The sequence below is a fragment of the Arvicanthis niloticus genome, chromosome 1 (genome assembly GCF_011762505.2).
Source record: "Arvicanthis niloticus isolate mArvNil1 chromosome 1, mArvNil1.pat.X, whole genome shotgun sequence".
Lineage (NCBI taxonomy): Eukaryota > Metazoa > Chordata > Mammalia > Rodentia > Muridae > Arvicanthis > Arvicanthis niloticus.
Window position 1 is genome coordinate 107,718,649 of NC_047658.1, and position 13,827 is coordinate 107,732,475.

General features: G+C 49.8%; 1 protein-coding gene across 4 annotated transcripts; it reads right to left on the minus strand.

Annotated features, from left to right (window-relative positions):
* Positions 1 to 10,817: 10,817 nt before the first annotated feature.
* Hras (HRas proto-oncogene, GTPase) lies at positions 10,818 to 13,809 on the minus strand. Of its 4 annotated transcripts, XR_013103984.1 has the most exons (7): positions 13,679 to 13,809; positions 12,684 to 12,835; positions 12,297 to 12,475; positions 11,986 to 12,145; positions 11,821 to 11,881; positions 11,225 to 11,350; positions 10,818 to 11,078 (listed from the first exon to the last, which is right to left on the minus strand). XR_013103984.1 is itself a non-coding variant. In XM_034499617.2 (6 exons), exons 2-5 carry the CDS (start codon positions 12,792 to 12,794, stop codon positions 11,231 to 11,233), a joined length of 570 nt encoding a protein of 189 aa, XP_034355508.1. In that variant the 5' UTR covers positions 12,795 to 12,835; positions 13,679 to 13,809; the 3' UTR covers positions 10,818 to 11,078; positions 11,225 to 11,230. The 4 variants fall into 4 exon arrangements, 3 of the variants coding, with proteins under 3 accessions (XP_034355508.1, XP_034355518.1, XP_034355498.1); XM_034499617.2 differs by lacking the exon at positions 11,821 to 11,881; XM_034499627.2 differs by having other exon boundaries at positions 10,818 to 11,350.
* Positions 13,810 to 13,827: the final 18 nt, after the last annotated feature.

Consider the following 13,827-nt stretch of genomic DNA (forward strand, 5'->3'; position numbering starts at 1 on the left):
TACTGTTACTAGCATTTCTTGTAGACCAGGATGGTCTTAAGAAATGCACTGTGCCTACAAATGTGATGTCACAGGACCTTACAGCAGGAAAAGATTCTGAGAGACGACTTTGGAAGAAGCAGGCGATAGCTCACTTGGTAAAGCCACTTGTTAAGTCCAACAGGTTAGTTCTGTTCTGGAAGCCGCCCACATAATGGGGTAAAAAAACTGACCGCTGAATTATCCTCTGACCTCCCCTCAGACTGTGGCATGCCCACATACATACACATTCATACACGAAGAAATAAATGTTAAAGAGGAATTAAAAAGAAACAAATGAAACTAAAGTCAGTATGTCCAAAGTGTCCTTTCAGAATATAATCAGTATTTTTTAAATTTAATTGAACATAATTGTTCACATTCTTTCATTCTCAATACTTGAGGCCCTATGGTTACATTGCTCATGGAACAGTTGAGGTGAGCTGTATTTCCAATGTTCAAAGTTTCATGGGATTTTTTTCTTAGTATGTGTGCATAAATGTTTGTTTTTTTAAATTTTATACCTTCTATTACATTCTCATAATTTGAGGAAGTAGACATGTGTGGACAGCTATAACTGGTAGAATACAGGGCCTGGAGAGATGCCTCAGGGGTTAAGGGCACTGGTTGCTCTTCCAAAGGACCTGAGTTTGATTCCCAGCAACCACATGGTGATTCACAACCATCTATAACGGGATCTGATGCCCTGTTCTGTCACACAAACATATATGCAAATATATATAAATAAATATTTAAAAACAAAGCATACAAACAAAAACAGGTAGACTTCAGGACTGAAACTCAAGGTGCTGCTTCTGTGCTCTTTACTGTTAATGAAGCCAGTTCACAAGCAGGGCCAGCTGCGAAGGGCTCTGGCGCCCTCTAGTGGATCCAAGCTGGCAACATTCAAGAAAGAAGAGTCCTGCTGAACAAGAAACAGAACATCCAGGAGCAGTCGGGCGGTGGTGGCGCGGGTGGCGCACGCCTTTAATCCCAGCACTTGGGAGGCAGAGGCAGGCGGATCTCTGAGTTCGAGGCCAGCCTGATCTACAGAGTGAGTTCCAGGACAGCCAAGGCTATACAGAGAAACCCTGTCTCAAAAAAAACAAGCAAACAAACAAACAAACATCCAGGAGGTTCACAGGCTGGACTCAAACTGGACAAACTCAAACTCACAGAAATTCACCTGCCTCTGACCCCTAAGTATTGGGATTAAATGTGTGTATCACCACCACCTTAAAAAAAAAAAAATGTATGTATTTCAGTTGGGAATAATACACATGCTAAATCTTAGAGAACACAAGTACCACAAGTACAACTAATAAAAGTAGGAGCTGGAGCTGGAGAGATGGTTCAGCTGCTAAGAGGACTCAACCCTCAGTTACCCACTGAGGGCAGCTCACAACCATCTGTACCTGCAGCTCAGGTGTCCCATACCCTCTTCTGATTTCCAAGGACACCTGCACACACACAAATGTAAATAAAAATAAGGGGCTAGAGAGATGGCTCAGTAGTTAGAAGTACTTACTGATTTTCTAGAGAATTCAGGTTGGTTCCCAGAACCAGACATGGAACATGGAAACATGTCTGGGAACCATGGAACATGGAAACATGTCTGGCCTCAATCAGACACCTATACCCACATGCACAGACCCACATACATAGACATACTTACAAATAATAGAAGTCTGTTAAAGTTAAGAGCCAGAGAGATGGCTCAATGGTTAAGAGTTCTTTCTGCTCTTCCAAAGGATCCGGGTTTGATGGTGGGTCACAATCATCTGTAATTCCAGTCCCATGACTCAGACCCTTTTGACCTCAGACACCAAGCATATATGAGGTGTACAGACATATATAACAAGCATGCAAAACACACACAGACAACATAATAAGTCTAAAATATTTTTTGAAAACAAAGTTAAGAGCTGGAGACATGGCTTAGTGGTTAAGAGCACTGACTGCTCTTCCAGAGGTCCTGAGTTCAATTCCCAGCAACCACATGGTGGCTCACAACCATCTGTAAGGGAATCTGATGCCCTCTTTTGGTATGTCTGAAGACAGCTACAGTGTACTCATATACATGAAATAAATAATTCTTAAAAAAAAAAAAAAAAAAAAAAAAACAAGCAGGGCAGTGGTGTCCCACGCCTTTAATCCCAGCACTTGGGAGGCAGAGGCAGGCAGATTTCTGAATTCGAGGCCAGCCTGGTCTAGAGTGAGTTCCAGGACAGCCAGGGCTACACAGAGAAACCCTGTCTCAAAAAACAAAAACAAACAAACAAAAAAAGTTAAAGTTAAATCTTTTTATAAAAGGAAAAATAAAGTATCAACCATAGTCTCATTATTCCATAGGATACCACCTTCTTCCTCCTCTGCTTCCTCTTCCTTTCTTCTTTTTCTTTATTATTTCCCTTCTTCCTCTTCTTCTTTTCTTTTCTTCCTCCCTCCTCCTCCTTTCCTTCTTTTTGAGACATACCCTGGCTACCCTACAACTCATTATGTAGACCAGGCTGACCCCCAACTGACGAGATCCACCTGCCTCTGCCTCTTGCATGCTGGGACTAAAGGTGTACACACCTGTATCCAGCTCCATGGGATAGGTTCTTATGTTTTGCTGCATTTGGCCAAACATGCTGGTGCATACCTTTAATCTTAGGTCTGGGAAACAAGAAGCAAGCAGATCTCTGTGAATTCAAGGCAATCCAAGCCAAGTACTGGTATTAAAAGTGTGTGCCACTAATGTCACCTTTTGTGGTGATAGGGACTGAACCTAGCCTCATACATGCAAGGCAAGCACTCTGCCAACTGAACCATACCCTCAGCCATTTTTGCTCATTTTAATTGTCTTGGTCAGAAGATCCCTACCATAGAGACTTACCCCATTTTCATGTAACACGTAGAAATGGGTGAGATGTTCAAGGGTATGCATGTGGGAGAGCCCACGAGTGTGGGGGTGTGGGTGTATGTGGACATGTTGCATGTGCATACGGAGGCCTGAGGTTGTCGGGAATCATCCTCCACTGCCCTTCCACCTCCTTTACTGGAGACAGGATCTCTCAGTCAAATCCAGAGATCTTGGATATAGCTAGTCCATCTTGCCTTGTGAATCCCGTCTCTGCCTTCTGAGGCAGGAACCGACAGGAATTGCCATGCCCACCTATAATTCAGGTTGAGTTTCTGGAGATCCAAACCCCAGTCCTCACACTTGAGCAGCCAAGGTTTTAACTGATGAGCCATCTCTCTGCCCCCCAAAAGAAACCTGATCCTAACTATTGTTACAAGGTGATTTGTATGCTCAGGTCTTCAACCCACATGGATTTGAGCTTGGAATGAATAGCTGAAAGTAGAAATGCAAGAATACAATTCTTCAGTGATACACCCGACTTTGCTATTGCCTTAATATAAACCAGGCATATTCTAGAAAAATGAAGTCATCTCTTTCTAACCAATATGCATACTTGGCCTTTGACCCTGATCACAGGGAGCCAATGGCCTTGCTGCTGCTGTCCAGACCACCCCCTATCACTGAGTACCCTATAGCTTATACCCTGTGCAATCCTTGATCTGTCTTTGTTTCTGCAACACTTTGGAACCTGTCTGTAGACTCTAGGACCAGACTCTTCCACAACAAAGGGGAAACAGAGAAATTAGAGACAGACAGCAGGAACAGACTGCAATAAAATGACAGACCTAAAAGTAAACATCTCAATAATTACATTAAATGAAAACAGACTCGGCATACATTAGTCAAAAGAAAGATTGGCAGGGTGTTTCCAAAACTGTATATATTGACTGAGCATGATGGCACACACCTGCACTCCTAGTGCCCAATAGGCTGAGGCAAAATGACAGCAAGGTCAAGGGCATGGGTAACAGCTGGTGGGAGGGTCAATGAGCAGGGTTCCATCCCTGGCGATGATTTGTGCAGCTCAGGAGTTGCCACCTGATGCCTTCTAAGACACGGCTGGATCTCAAGATTCTGTTGCCTAAGGAAGACCCCATGCCGTAAAATGAGGCCACCAGCATATCCTGGCCAGGGTCTGTACCTCTCCTACTTTTTTTCCAGCTTGGTCACCTTACCCTTCTAAACTAGACAGCAATGCAATGTCCTATGGTCACCCCAAGAAGGAAGAATTTAGCCAATGCCATCATTGAACATCATCTATGTTCTAGCAAAACTGTCTGAAGTTCAGATATCTTAGAAAATAGCTAAGAACTAGAGTCAGAGCCAGACAGCAAAGGGTGAAATGCTGAGCTGAGTGAAATTCCCTCAGACCACCTGTTGCTGCCAGGGCATGTATTACTTCTATGGCTCCTCAGAAAGAGAAGTACACTGTCTTGACCCTGAGGACATGGGTCTTGGTTTCCAGGTTTCTGCCATTCCTGCAAGGTTACCTTGATAAGGAAGAACCTGATGCTGAAGCTTGCGCCACCCCAGTTCAGGGATAGTACCACCTGATGGAAGGGAGAAATAGAAGTTTCAAACTGAACCCTAGCCCACTCTTCAACCAAGGGAGGCAAAGTCCAGTTTCAGGAGGACTGACCTCTCCTGAGGGCCAATATGATCTCCCTCATCCCCACACCCTGGTCCGGTCCTCCCATGATCACACTAGACCTGCCATGCAGGATTATTATTCTCCCTACATATTTCTCCACACGTCTGCTGAGGCTCCTGAGAGGTATGGTCTCTTTGGCTAGAGATCCAGAAAGCCAAAAACCAAAGGAAACACAAGACTTTTGTATCCCTGTGAGGAGCAACATGAGTAGACAGGTCCAGCCAGGAGCCCGGGTCTCTCACTAACTGGGAAGGTAAACAAGAACATGGCTAATTATCTGTCCTGGACACCGTCGTCAACACCTACTATAGTTCTACCTGAGATCCCTCCCAGGCCCACACTTCTCATTTTGTGAAAAGCTTTTTCCCCAAGTACATCCCACGTTAGGATAAGAAACTGAGGGGAGGGGCTCCTCAGAACAGGTCTGAAGTATAGTAATGACCTCTGGGAGTCAGGAGGTGGAGAAGGGCTGTGAATGGGAGGAGATTCCAGAGAGAGGGTACAAGGGAAACCTTATCTGTCGGTGACAGGATTGGGGTGGGTGGGGGTTGTCATTGCCAATTGAGCTGCTGATTCTTATGAATCACATTCAGAACTCGTGTAGGGTTAACACTGTAAGGGTTGGGGAAATCTAGCTACTTTTTTCCCCAGCCCATTCTTGGGGGTTGGGGGAAGGCAGGAGAATGCCCCTTCCTCCTAAGCCCTTTGTGTGTGTTGAGCTTTTGTTTCTCTTCAGTGCTGGCAGGGGAGGGTGGGAACTGGTGGTGACCGAGTTCCCTGTTCAAACCTTTATTGGGTACAAGATTGAATGTTTGGTTTTAGGTTTTATTTTTCTTATGAATGTCCAGATATGTGTTTCTCCCTGCCCTCCCAGACTGTGGCCAGTTGGAAGTGTCTCGTTTTTGTTCATCTTTCATTTCTGGTGCAGGGACTGAGACCCTGCCACATCTATGCTCTGCATCCACGCCTCTTTTGGACATTAAAGGTCGATTGATGCAAAAAAAAAAAAAAAAAAAAAAAAAAAAAAAAAAAAAGGATAAGAAACTGAGCTCTACCTTTTCAAGAAAAAGACATTTAGAACATTAAGTGTCAGGACTGGGGAAGATCAGGAGCAGGGACAGCAGAATCCCAAGAGGTGTCATGAACAAACCAGGTCAGCCTGGCTTTTCCTCCCAGGAACCAGGCATAGAGTAGGTAATGTCACAGATATAGCCCCACACTGACAGAGATAATTCAAGGTAGCCCCAACCCTGCATCTTCCCTGGTTATCCAAATTTTAGGAGGTTTACAAATGGAAGATGAAACAAGAACATACACATGTAAAACAGACAAATAGATTTAAAAAAAAAACCAGAAGAAGGAGAAACAGGTCCTCTGGAAGGCCAACATTAAAACTGAGCTTCAGCCAGGCATGGTAGGTGGTACATGCCTTTCATCCCAGCACTCAGGAGGAGGAGGAGGCAGATGGATTTCTGTGAGTTTAGGAACAGCCTAGTCTACATAGACATGTGGCTTCCAGGACAGCCAGAACTACACAGTGAGATGGTGTGTCAATAAATGGATGGATGGATGGATGGGTGGATGGATGGATGGATGGATGGATGGCAGTGTTTCTCCCAGCCTGATTAAGGGTAAAGAGTGTATGATGCACGAATTTAGCAGGCCAAGCATTCTTAGGAAGCACAGCAGAGGGACTCAAAGCCACGTCCTGTGTCAGGAGCCCAAAAGCCTAGAGGAAAAGATAGGGAGAGGCCAGGAGCATGAGTCCCCTCATGAATAGAGATGTCAGAAGGGATGGGCGTCCTGAGCAAAATGTAGGGGTCTAGAAGGAGGGGTGATGCTGCCAAAGGGACTTTTCTTATAGAAAATAACCACACCCCTGTGATGGTTACTACTAGGCATCAAGACCTAAAAAGGAGGTGGCAGACAAGGAGAATGATATTGGCAAACAAATAATGACACATGGTGAGAAGCACTCTCTGTGACTTATGCTCTAACAGAGAGGGCACCAGGAATAGGGACTCCTGAACCTCCACATGCAAGCAAAGACCTCTAAAGTGAAGCAAAGGTGCAAGGATAAAGGGCACGAACTGCCTGCTATAAGAAAAAAGTACTCCTGAGGGGAGACTAGAAATGGGGTGGGGGAGATGGAGGGCAGAGACTCCAGCAGTATGGAACCAGGTGTACAGCTCCTCTGTCAAAAACAGACTAGCCCTCCTCCTTGGAAGTCACTGGTTTCTTACAGGACCAAACTGATGACAACCACATGGCCCAAAAGGCTCTACCCTCTGGATCAAACCTGTGAGACTACAGTCCAAAGGCGGAAACCCTGTGCACAAAAAAAAAAAAAAATAAATCAATCAGGATGGAACCAAACTTTCATCCACTGGATGCCTGAGGTTTACCCTCAAAATGTAGAAACAGCAGTGTCCTGAGAGACTTGCTGCGTGCTTGGGGCACGATCCTAACTCAACCTAGGTTTCCTTACCAGGGGCCATCATAGTACCAGTGGGCATGGACATTTTCCCTAAGGCAGCAGCTTTACTTAGTACTATGACCTCTCCTATGGCCCACACAGGGCCCTGTGACATAGCGCACACTGTATGGCCATTGCTGTTTCTGGGGTCTGATCTCTAGTCTCCCCTTAGCAGAGCTTCCTTTACAGGAAACGGCTCATCCCCCCACTTAGTCTGGTACCTTCACTTGCGGGCCAGCTCTGTCACTGTGTAGATGGGACACAGAAGTGAGGATTAACTGTGGTCACTGAGGTGCAGTTAGGAGCTGGGGCTTCTAATGGAAAGGGTGTGGGGGTCCTAGCTCCCAGTCTTACCTGGACCTGACCCATTCATGGTTCACTTGGCAGTGCTGCAGCGTGCCATCCCCAGAGAAGCACATGGCAGGCTACTGAAACACCCAATGCACACTACTGGTCCTCAAGCCTGGACTTTGAAAGTGTCATGTTACTACTCCAGCTTAGCAGAGACAGGTCTCCAGGTGCCTGAAGCCCGTAAGAGAACAAGACCAGCAGGCAGATCCCAAGGTGGCTGCTCCCCTCTTCAACCCACTTTCCAGACCTCCTTCCAGAGGCTGCCCACAGCAGGGGGACCCTGTCCTCTGGCCAGAACTCTGGTATCATGGCAAAGTACAGAGGCTATACAATTTCCCTGGGGCCTCTGGCAGCCTCCCAGGGGACCTCAGCCCTCTTGGGTAATGTCCTCCCAGAATGATTTTGATTCCTAAAAGCAGGAGCCACTGCCTAGGCATAGTCCTCAATAAGGAAGATGCATTTTGGATACTGTTCCAGCAGCCAGTTAGTAAGTAGCACACTATCCAAGGTAAGTAGACAGCCTCTCATGGTACAAAATAGCTAGGCTGGGTGACAGCCACACTAATTAGTGACAATGATTTATAGCCATAGCGCCTTCCCTTCTCTACGTATTCTGAGCCACTAGACTGTCTGTTATAGATGGTCTCAGGGCTGTCAAAGGATCCCCTCATGTCCCTCTCAGCAGAGAACCCTCTCTGCTTGAACAAACACAGGTGATACATCCTGCTAGTTATTCTGCAGCTCTCGCCATCTATGGCCAAAATCTAAGCGACAGCCAGGAACCTATCCATGGCCTCCCCTGATCCTGAGCCCAAGGGGCAGCCATAAACCTCCATCCCTGTCCCTTACCAGATACATGGGCTCAAATGGCTGCTTACAGCTTATCCATCATAGTCTTTTCTTGAAGGCTACCCGGCCCTTTAGAAACCAGGACATAGTAGAGCAGCAAGTCCAGCTGGGACTTGTGTGGGTGCTCTTACTCCCTTCTCTGACTCCTGGGACACCTGCCACTGTTTTCAAAGTATGGCTCCTCCACTCCAGAATAAGCTCTGCTTGTAGGCTATAGACTCTCAAGATTCTACAAGTGAGGTTCCAGCCACCGCCTTTTGGCTTCTAGTTTATTATGAAAATGATGTAAAAAAAAAAAAAAAGTATACAGTGAATGAAGGGACCTGCCTCATCCACAAAGGCACTGGGCTGGACCTAGAATAGAGGTTTATAGCCAATTGTGGGCAGGAGAGCCTGAGTAATCTGTTCTTCCATGAGGACAGTGCAGAGACCAACTGTTCAGGGCTCCTGCCATCACAGCAATGAAGTGACGATAGGCAGAGACTTTCCTTGCTTCACAGTGCCAGTTGCCCAGCCCAGGGATGTGACTGTCCTAGGAACTCCCCTGCCTCCCAAGAAGGCCCAGGAAAGCCCATATCCAAGAGATGAACTAGGCTCTAAAAGTAACCCTCCTGCTGTCCTAACCACAACACAGGCCAAAGTTTGAGCAAGACCCAGCCAGGACGGGAGAACCAGAGAAACTCTTGAGTCTTGGAAGGCCCCTTCAGGGCAGCTACAAACCTGATAACAGCCTCATGGAATCACCTCTCTACCGAGGACCCACGGTTATGCTCAGGCCATTGGTCCCAACCTGAACAGGTGATATCCTCTGTGTGATGCCGACTGTATCTGTAGACCTCCTCAAGTTCCCCTGAAGCTCTGGGATATCTATATCCCAGAGGATGAGGTTGTGGTCATGACCACGAGGGGGGGGGGGGGGGCGCGCGGAGACCAGCCCTCAAGGTACATAGAAGTCATTCCTCAAGTATCTAGTACAGACCTTGGCTAGCCAAGGGCCACACTCAAACCAACCACACTGTCTATCTCTCTAACCTGAGTGAGCCAGCCATGAAGGGTGGACCAGCCAAGTGTGGTTAGTTGAGCAGGGTACAAGGTATTGTCTAAGTCCTAAGCCCATCCTCCACCCCACAGATAAGAGTTGAGGGTACTTTTCTGGCAGTATCTCTTTTTGACGAGGAGATGTAGTAGCCTCAACAAGATAGACCACCTGCCTGTCACAGGCAGGACATGAACAACAAACAACCTTTCCCAGGGCCCAGCCCAGAGTCCAACTGTGTACCCTTAAAATTTTCCAAAAGCCTCTCTGTAGGACTTGCTGCTTCAGGCTGGACAAATACTGAAGTACCATCAGGCCTCTGTTATGGAGTGAGGGATAAAGTGTGTCATGCTTCCCAGGTTAGCTCCAGTTTCCTTTCCCAGGGCAGGCATGTCTAGGCCCCAAGAGCTCTGCCCCTGTGTTTTCCACCTTACTGCTTCCAACAAGAACACTAAGCTTACAATCACCACCACCCTTACAATCACAGCCCAGAATGTACTCAGCCTGTTAAAACTCCTAGACAGGGCCAAAGACAACTCCTAGTGTAGCAGACCCTATCTCCAACCCACCTTGGGTTCATGACCAACAAGGCTCCAACAGAGTCACTGAAGCTTCAGATTATGATACCTTGGGAGCCTCAAATACACATGGACAAGGGAAGCCGAACATCTGGCTGCATTGGAAGAGAGCAGTGTACTGCTCAACCACTCAGCAGCAGGCTCTACATCATGTCTACTGGAGCCTCCTTACATTCCAAATGTCCCGAAGAGAGGGACTTCACCCAATTCCACTTGAGTCTGGAGAGGGTAAAGGGTACCCACCATGGGCCCCAGTGGCCGGGATGAGAACCAGGATAAGCGGACAGACCCTCCTGTGGCCATGACTACTGCCAGAATGAGGGTTAGGCACGGCACACCCTTTGGGAGCAGTGAGCAGCTATCTGACCTGTATGTCTCTCAAGACCATACAGGTGACTTGGATAACATCTGTATACCTCAGAGAGGTGGGAGGAACCAGTGAGAATGTTTCTACCTCTCAGGGAGTTGAGATTGCCATGTCCTAGGTACCAGTGGGACAGAGGCCTGAGGCTACACAGAAAACATTGGGGCCTTATTTCCAGAGTCCTAGGACCTCCAACACAGGTCAGACGGCTGCAGGATGTTGGGGCAGGGTAGATCCCATACTGTCATTCTTGGGGCTGTATTTCATGGATCCCAGAATGCAGGAAATGTGTTTCCTGCTGGAGATAAGGGATGCCCTCTTATTCTCAAAGCCCTCCTCCTCCCATTAGTTAAAGCACAATAGGTCACTTTTCGTATCACCTGACTATTCTTGTGTTGCCTATAACTTTCTGCAGGAAACACAAGAAGACAGTTGGGGCAAGCAGAAGGAAGGGCTGCACAGTTCAATGTCCCAGCCTCCCCTGCCTCTTCTAGAAACAGGAACAAGGCAGATGATGGATCCCAGGTTCCCAGTATCTTCTGTGAGGCCACAGGCACTACACCTCCTACTCCAGCCAGAGACAAGTCAAGACCGTCAAATAATTTACTGTGATTCAATATGTGCCCTCATAGGCGCCTGGAGGGAACTGAGAGGGGTGGAGGACTTGGGTGCCAGTGACAACAGGGACAGTTCATGACAGTCTGTTCAAATTGTCCATGCGAAGGTCTTGGTCACATCTGTCCACCATCCCTGGCCTGGCCTGGCTCCAGCATCGTTTCCTTCCTTCCCTCCTCTTTCCTTCCTTCCGTCAGCACCTCCTCCCTGCATCCGGCACCTCCACGTCCTGAGCCTGTGCCGGGGCGGGCACAAAGGACATGACTGACTGCAGGCAGGGGGATTGGCAGAATTGGGGGAGCAGGGACATCAAAGTGGATACGAAGTTCATCTGGCTAGCTGAGGTCACTGCCCCAGATGTCTCGCTGGTCCCTGCCTCACCTGGTGTCAGGACAGCACACACTTGCAGCTCATGCAGCCAGGACCACTCTCATCAGGTGGGTTCAGTTTCCGCAGTTTATGCTGCCGAATCTCACGTACTAGCGTGTAGAAGGCGTCCTCCACACCCTGGAACAAAGAGACTGGATCAGAGAGGGCGCTGAGGAGACACAGGGTGCTGTCTGGGTAATAGACTCCCTGTCTGGATAAGGAAACACCCTAACCTTCCTTAGCCACCAAAGCAACACAAATAGGGAGCTGGGCTCTGGCCATCTAAAAGGCCCAGCCGCTCTCCTTAAGTGTGTTCACTCCTGAACATCACTGAGAGTCAGAGCCACTTAACTCAGGACTCTCCCAGACCCCAGTACGTCTCAAGTTGAACAACCTAACAACACTGAAGGACTTAAAACTAGCAAGTATCCATAGGACACTGGGGACAAAAAGAACTAGGCCCCTGGGTCACCGCTCCGGCCTGGCTCAGGGCAGCTCTCTCCATGGACCCCATCCTGCCCTGGAGCTGTGTGAACCCAGAACTGCAGGGCATAAGCCCAGACCCTGGCCCTTGCCTCCCTCACAGCCCTGCGGTCTGGGAGACTTACAGCATGAGGGCCGCTGGGTCACATGGGTCCCGGAGCTGGAGCCAGAGCCAGAGCGGCTGCCCTGTGTTGAGGGAGAGGGGCGATGAGCTCTGCTCCCTGGCTGGGGGGGTGGGGGACGGTGAATCCTTGACTAGCTGTGGAGAGGGGAACAGGCAACAGGCTCACCTGCCGGGTCTTGGCTGATGTTTCAATGTAGGGGATGCCGTAGCTTCGAGCAAGGTCCTGGGCCTGCCGAGACTCAACAGTGCGAGCGGCCAGGTCACACTTGTTGCCCACCAGCACCATTGGCACATCATCTGAATCTTTCACCCGCTTGATCTGCTCCCTGGAGGGGGATGGGGTGTATATGAGCCAGCTAGCAGGCTGCAGGCATGACTGTGTCCAGGACATTCAAAAAAAGACATAAAGCCTCAGTGTGCACACAGAACCTTCCTCATGTATGCCATGGGTTCATGAGCTAGCGATAGGTGGCTCACCTGTACTGATGGATGTCTTCAAAGGACTTGGTGTTGTTGATGGCAAATACACAGAGGAAGCCTTCCCCTGTGCGCATGTACTGGTCCCGCATGGCACTATACTCTTCTTGACCTGCTGTGTCTAAGATGTCCAGTAGACACGTCTCCCCATCAATGACCACCTGTTTCCGGTAGGAGTCCTGCAAAAAGAACACAGCTTAGGGGGTCCTACCTCTCCTCAGACAGATTCCATAGAGCCAGCCTACCCTCGCACCTCTCACACCCTGATGGATCAGGTAGGAGTCAGACCCATACTACCTACAAGACCTGGCTATTTGGGTCTGTCCCGACATTTACCCATGACCACTGCCAGAGCCCACCTCTGGCAGGTAGCCAGACAGAGCTCACCTCTATAGTGGGATCATACTCGTCCACAAAGTGGTTCTGGATCAGCTGGATGGTCAGGGCACTTTTTCCCACGCCTCCAGCGCCCACCACCACAAGCTTGTATTCTGTCATCGCTTCTACAGGGGCTGCCAATCCAGGAGCTCCTGCCCCACCTGCCAATGAGAAGCACACTTAGCCAGGCCCTTGCCACTTGAAACTGCCTGACCCAAGGGCTCTCTCCAGCACTAAGCAGGCAGGCCAGCCAATGGCCCAGTCGATCACCTGTGGCACCTCCAGCTCGAAAAGGGAGGACCACCCCCACCCCCAGCACTTAAAGGCTGTGTGAGGAAGCAGGGAGAGGCCCCCAAGGCAGGGCTGACAGCTGAGAGCTTCTCCCAACCACGCACCCAAATTAGAAGTCGCTAGGTAGGCAGAAACCCTCAACTGGAGGCGCCTGAGGGCTGAGGCCACCCCCCAAAAAACAGGTCCTGCCACGGCGGCCTCAGCGTGCCCAGGCAGGCCAATGCCAACCTACAACCGGCTCTGGCCCGCCGGCATGTGGGTGCAACCTACAACTATTTACTGAGCGCCTACTGCATGCCAGGCGCGGTCCCGGCAGCGGGGGGAGGGTAGCTGGAGAAGGACCCTGCCCTCCACTAAGACAAACCTTCCACAAGGGGCCAAGGAGCTTTCACAGAGAGGAGGGGAAAAAAAAAAAAAAGCGGCTGAGGGTGTGGGAAGCAGGTGACTGCAGGAACGCGAGGGGTAGCTGGGAGCAGAAGGCCCTGGTTGGGGCCCAACGAGGGTGTCCTTGTGGCCCCGAGGCCCGAGCGTGATGGCCGCGGGGCGCAGAGTCTCCGGAGGCCCGGGCGGCGCCTCGCTGGGAGGACGGCCACAGGCAGAGCGAGCCCGGCCGCAGAGGCGGGCAGCCTGACGCTAGGCACGCTGTCGGGCCGAGAGGAGCAAGGAAGCACCGATCACCTGCGCCCCGCGCCCCACCCCGTGCCCGCACTCACCGATTGCTGGCGCGACTGCCCCCGGGGCCGGGGCCGGGGCAGGGCGGGGGCGCGGACGGGCGCCGGCTGGGCCCGCGCATGAGCTCCGTCCGCGGCGGGTGCGGCTCGGGCTGCGGGCGCCGGGAGCGGACGGCGGGGACTTGGCCGGG

Bases quoted from the DNA above. Each gene is read 5' to 3' on its own strand.
- Hras (XM_034499617.2), bottom strand. From the start codon at position 12,794: ATGACAGAATACAAGCTTGTGGTGGTGGGCGCTGGAGGCGTGGGAAAA. The intron at 12,476-12,683 runs GTGAGCTCTGTC...TTCTTTTTGCAG, and splicing joins AGTATGATCCCACTATAGAG to GACTCCTACCGGAAACAGGT. The intron at 12,146-12,296 runs GTGAGCCACCTA...ATCCCCCTCCAG, and splicing joins GAAGACATCCATCAGTACAG to GGAGCAGATCAAGCGGGTGA.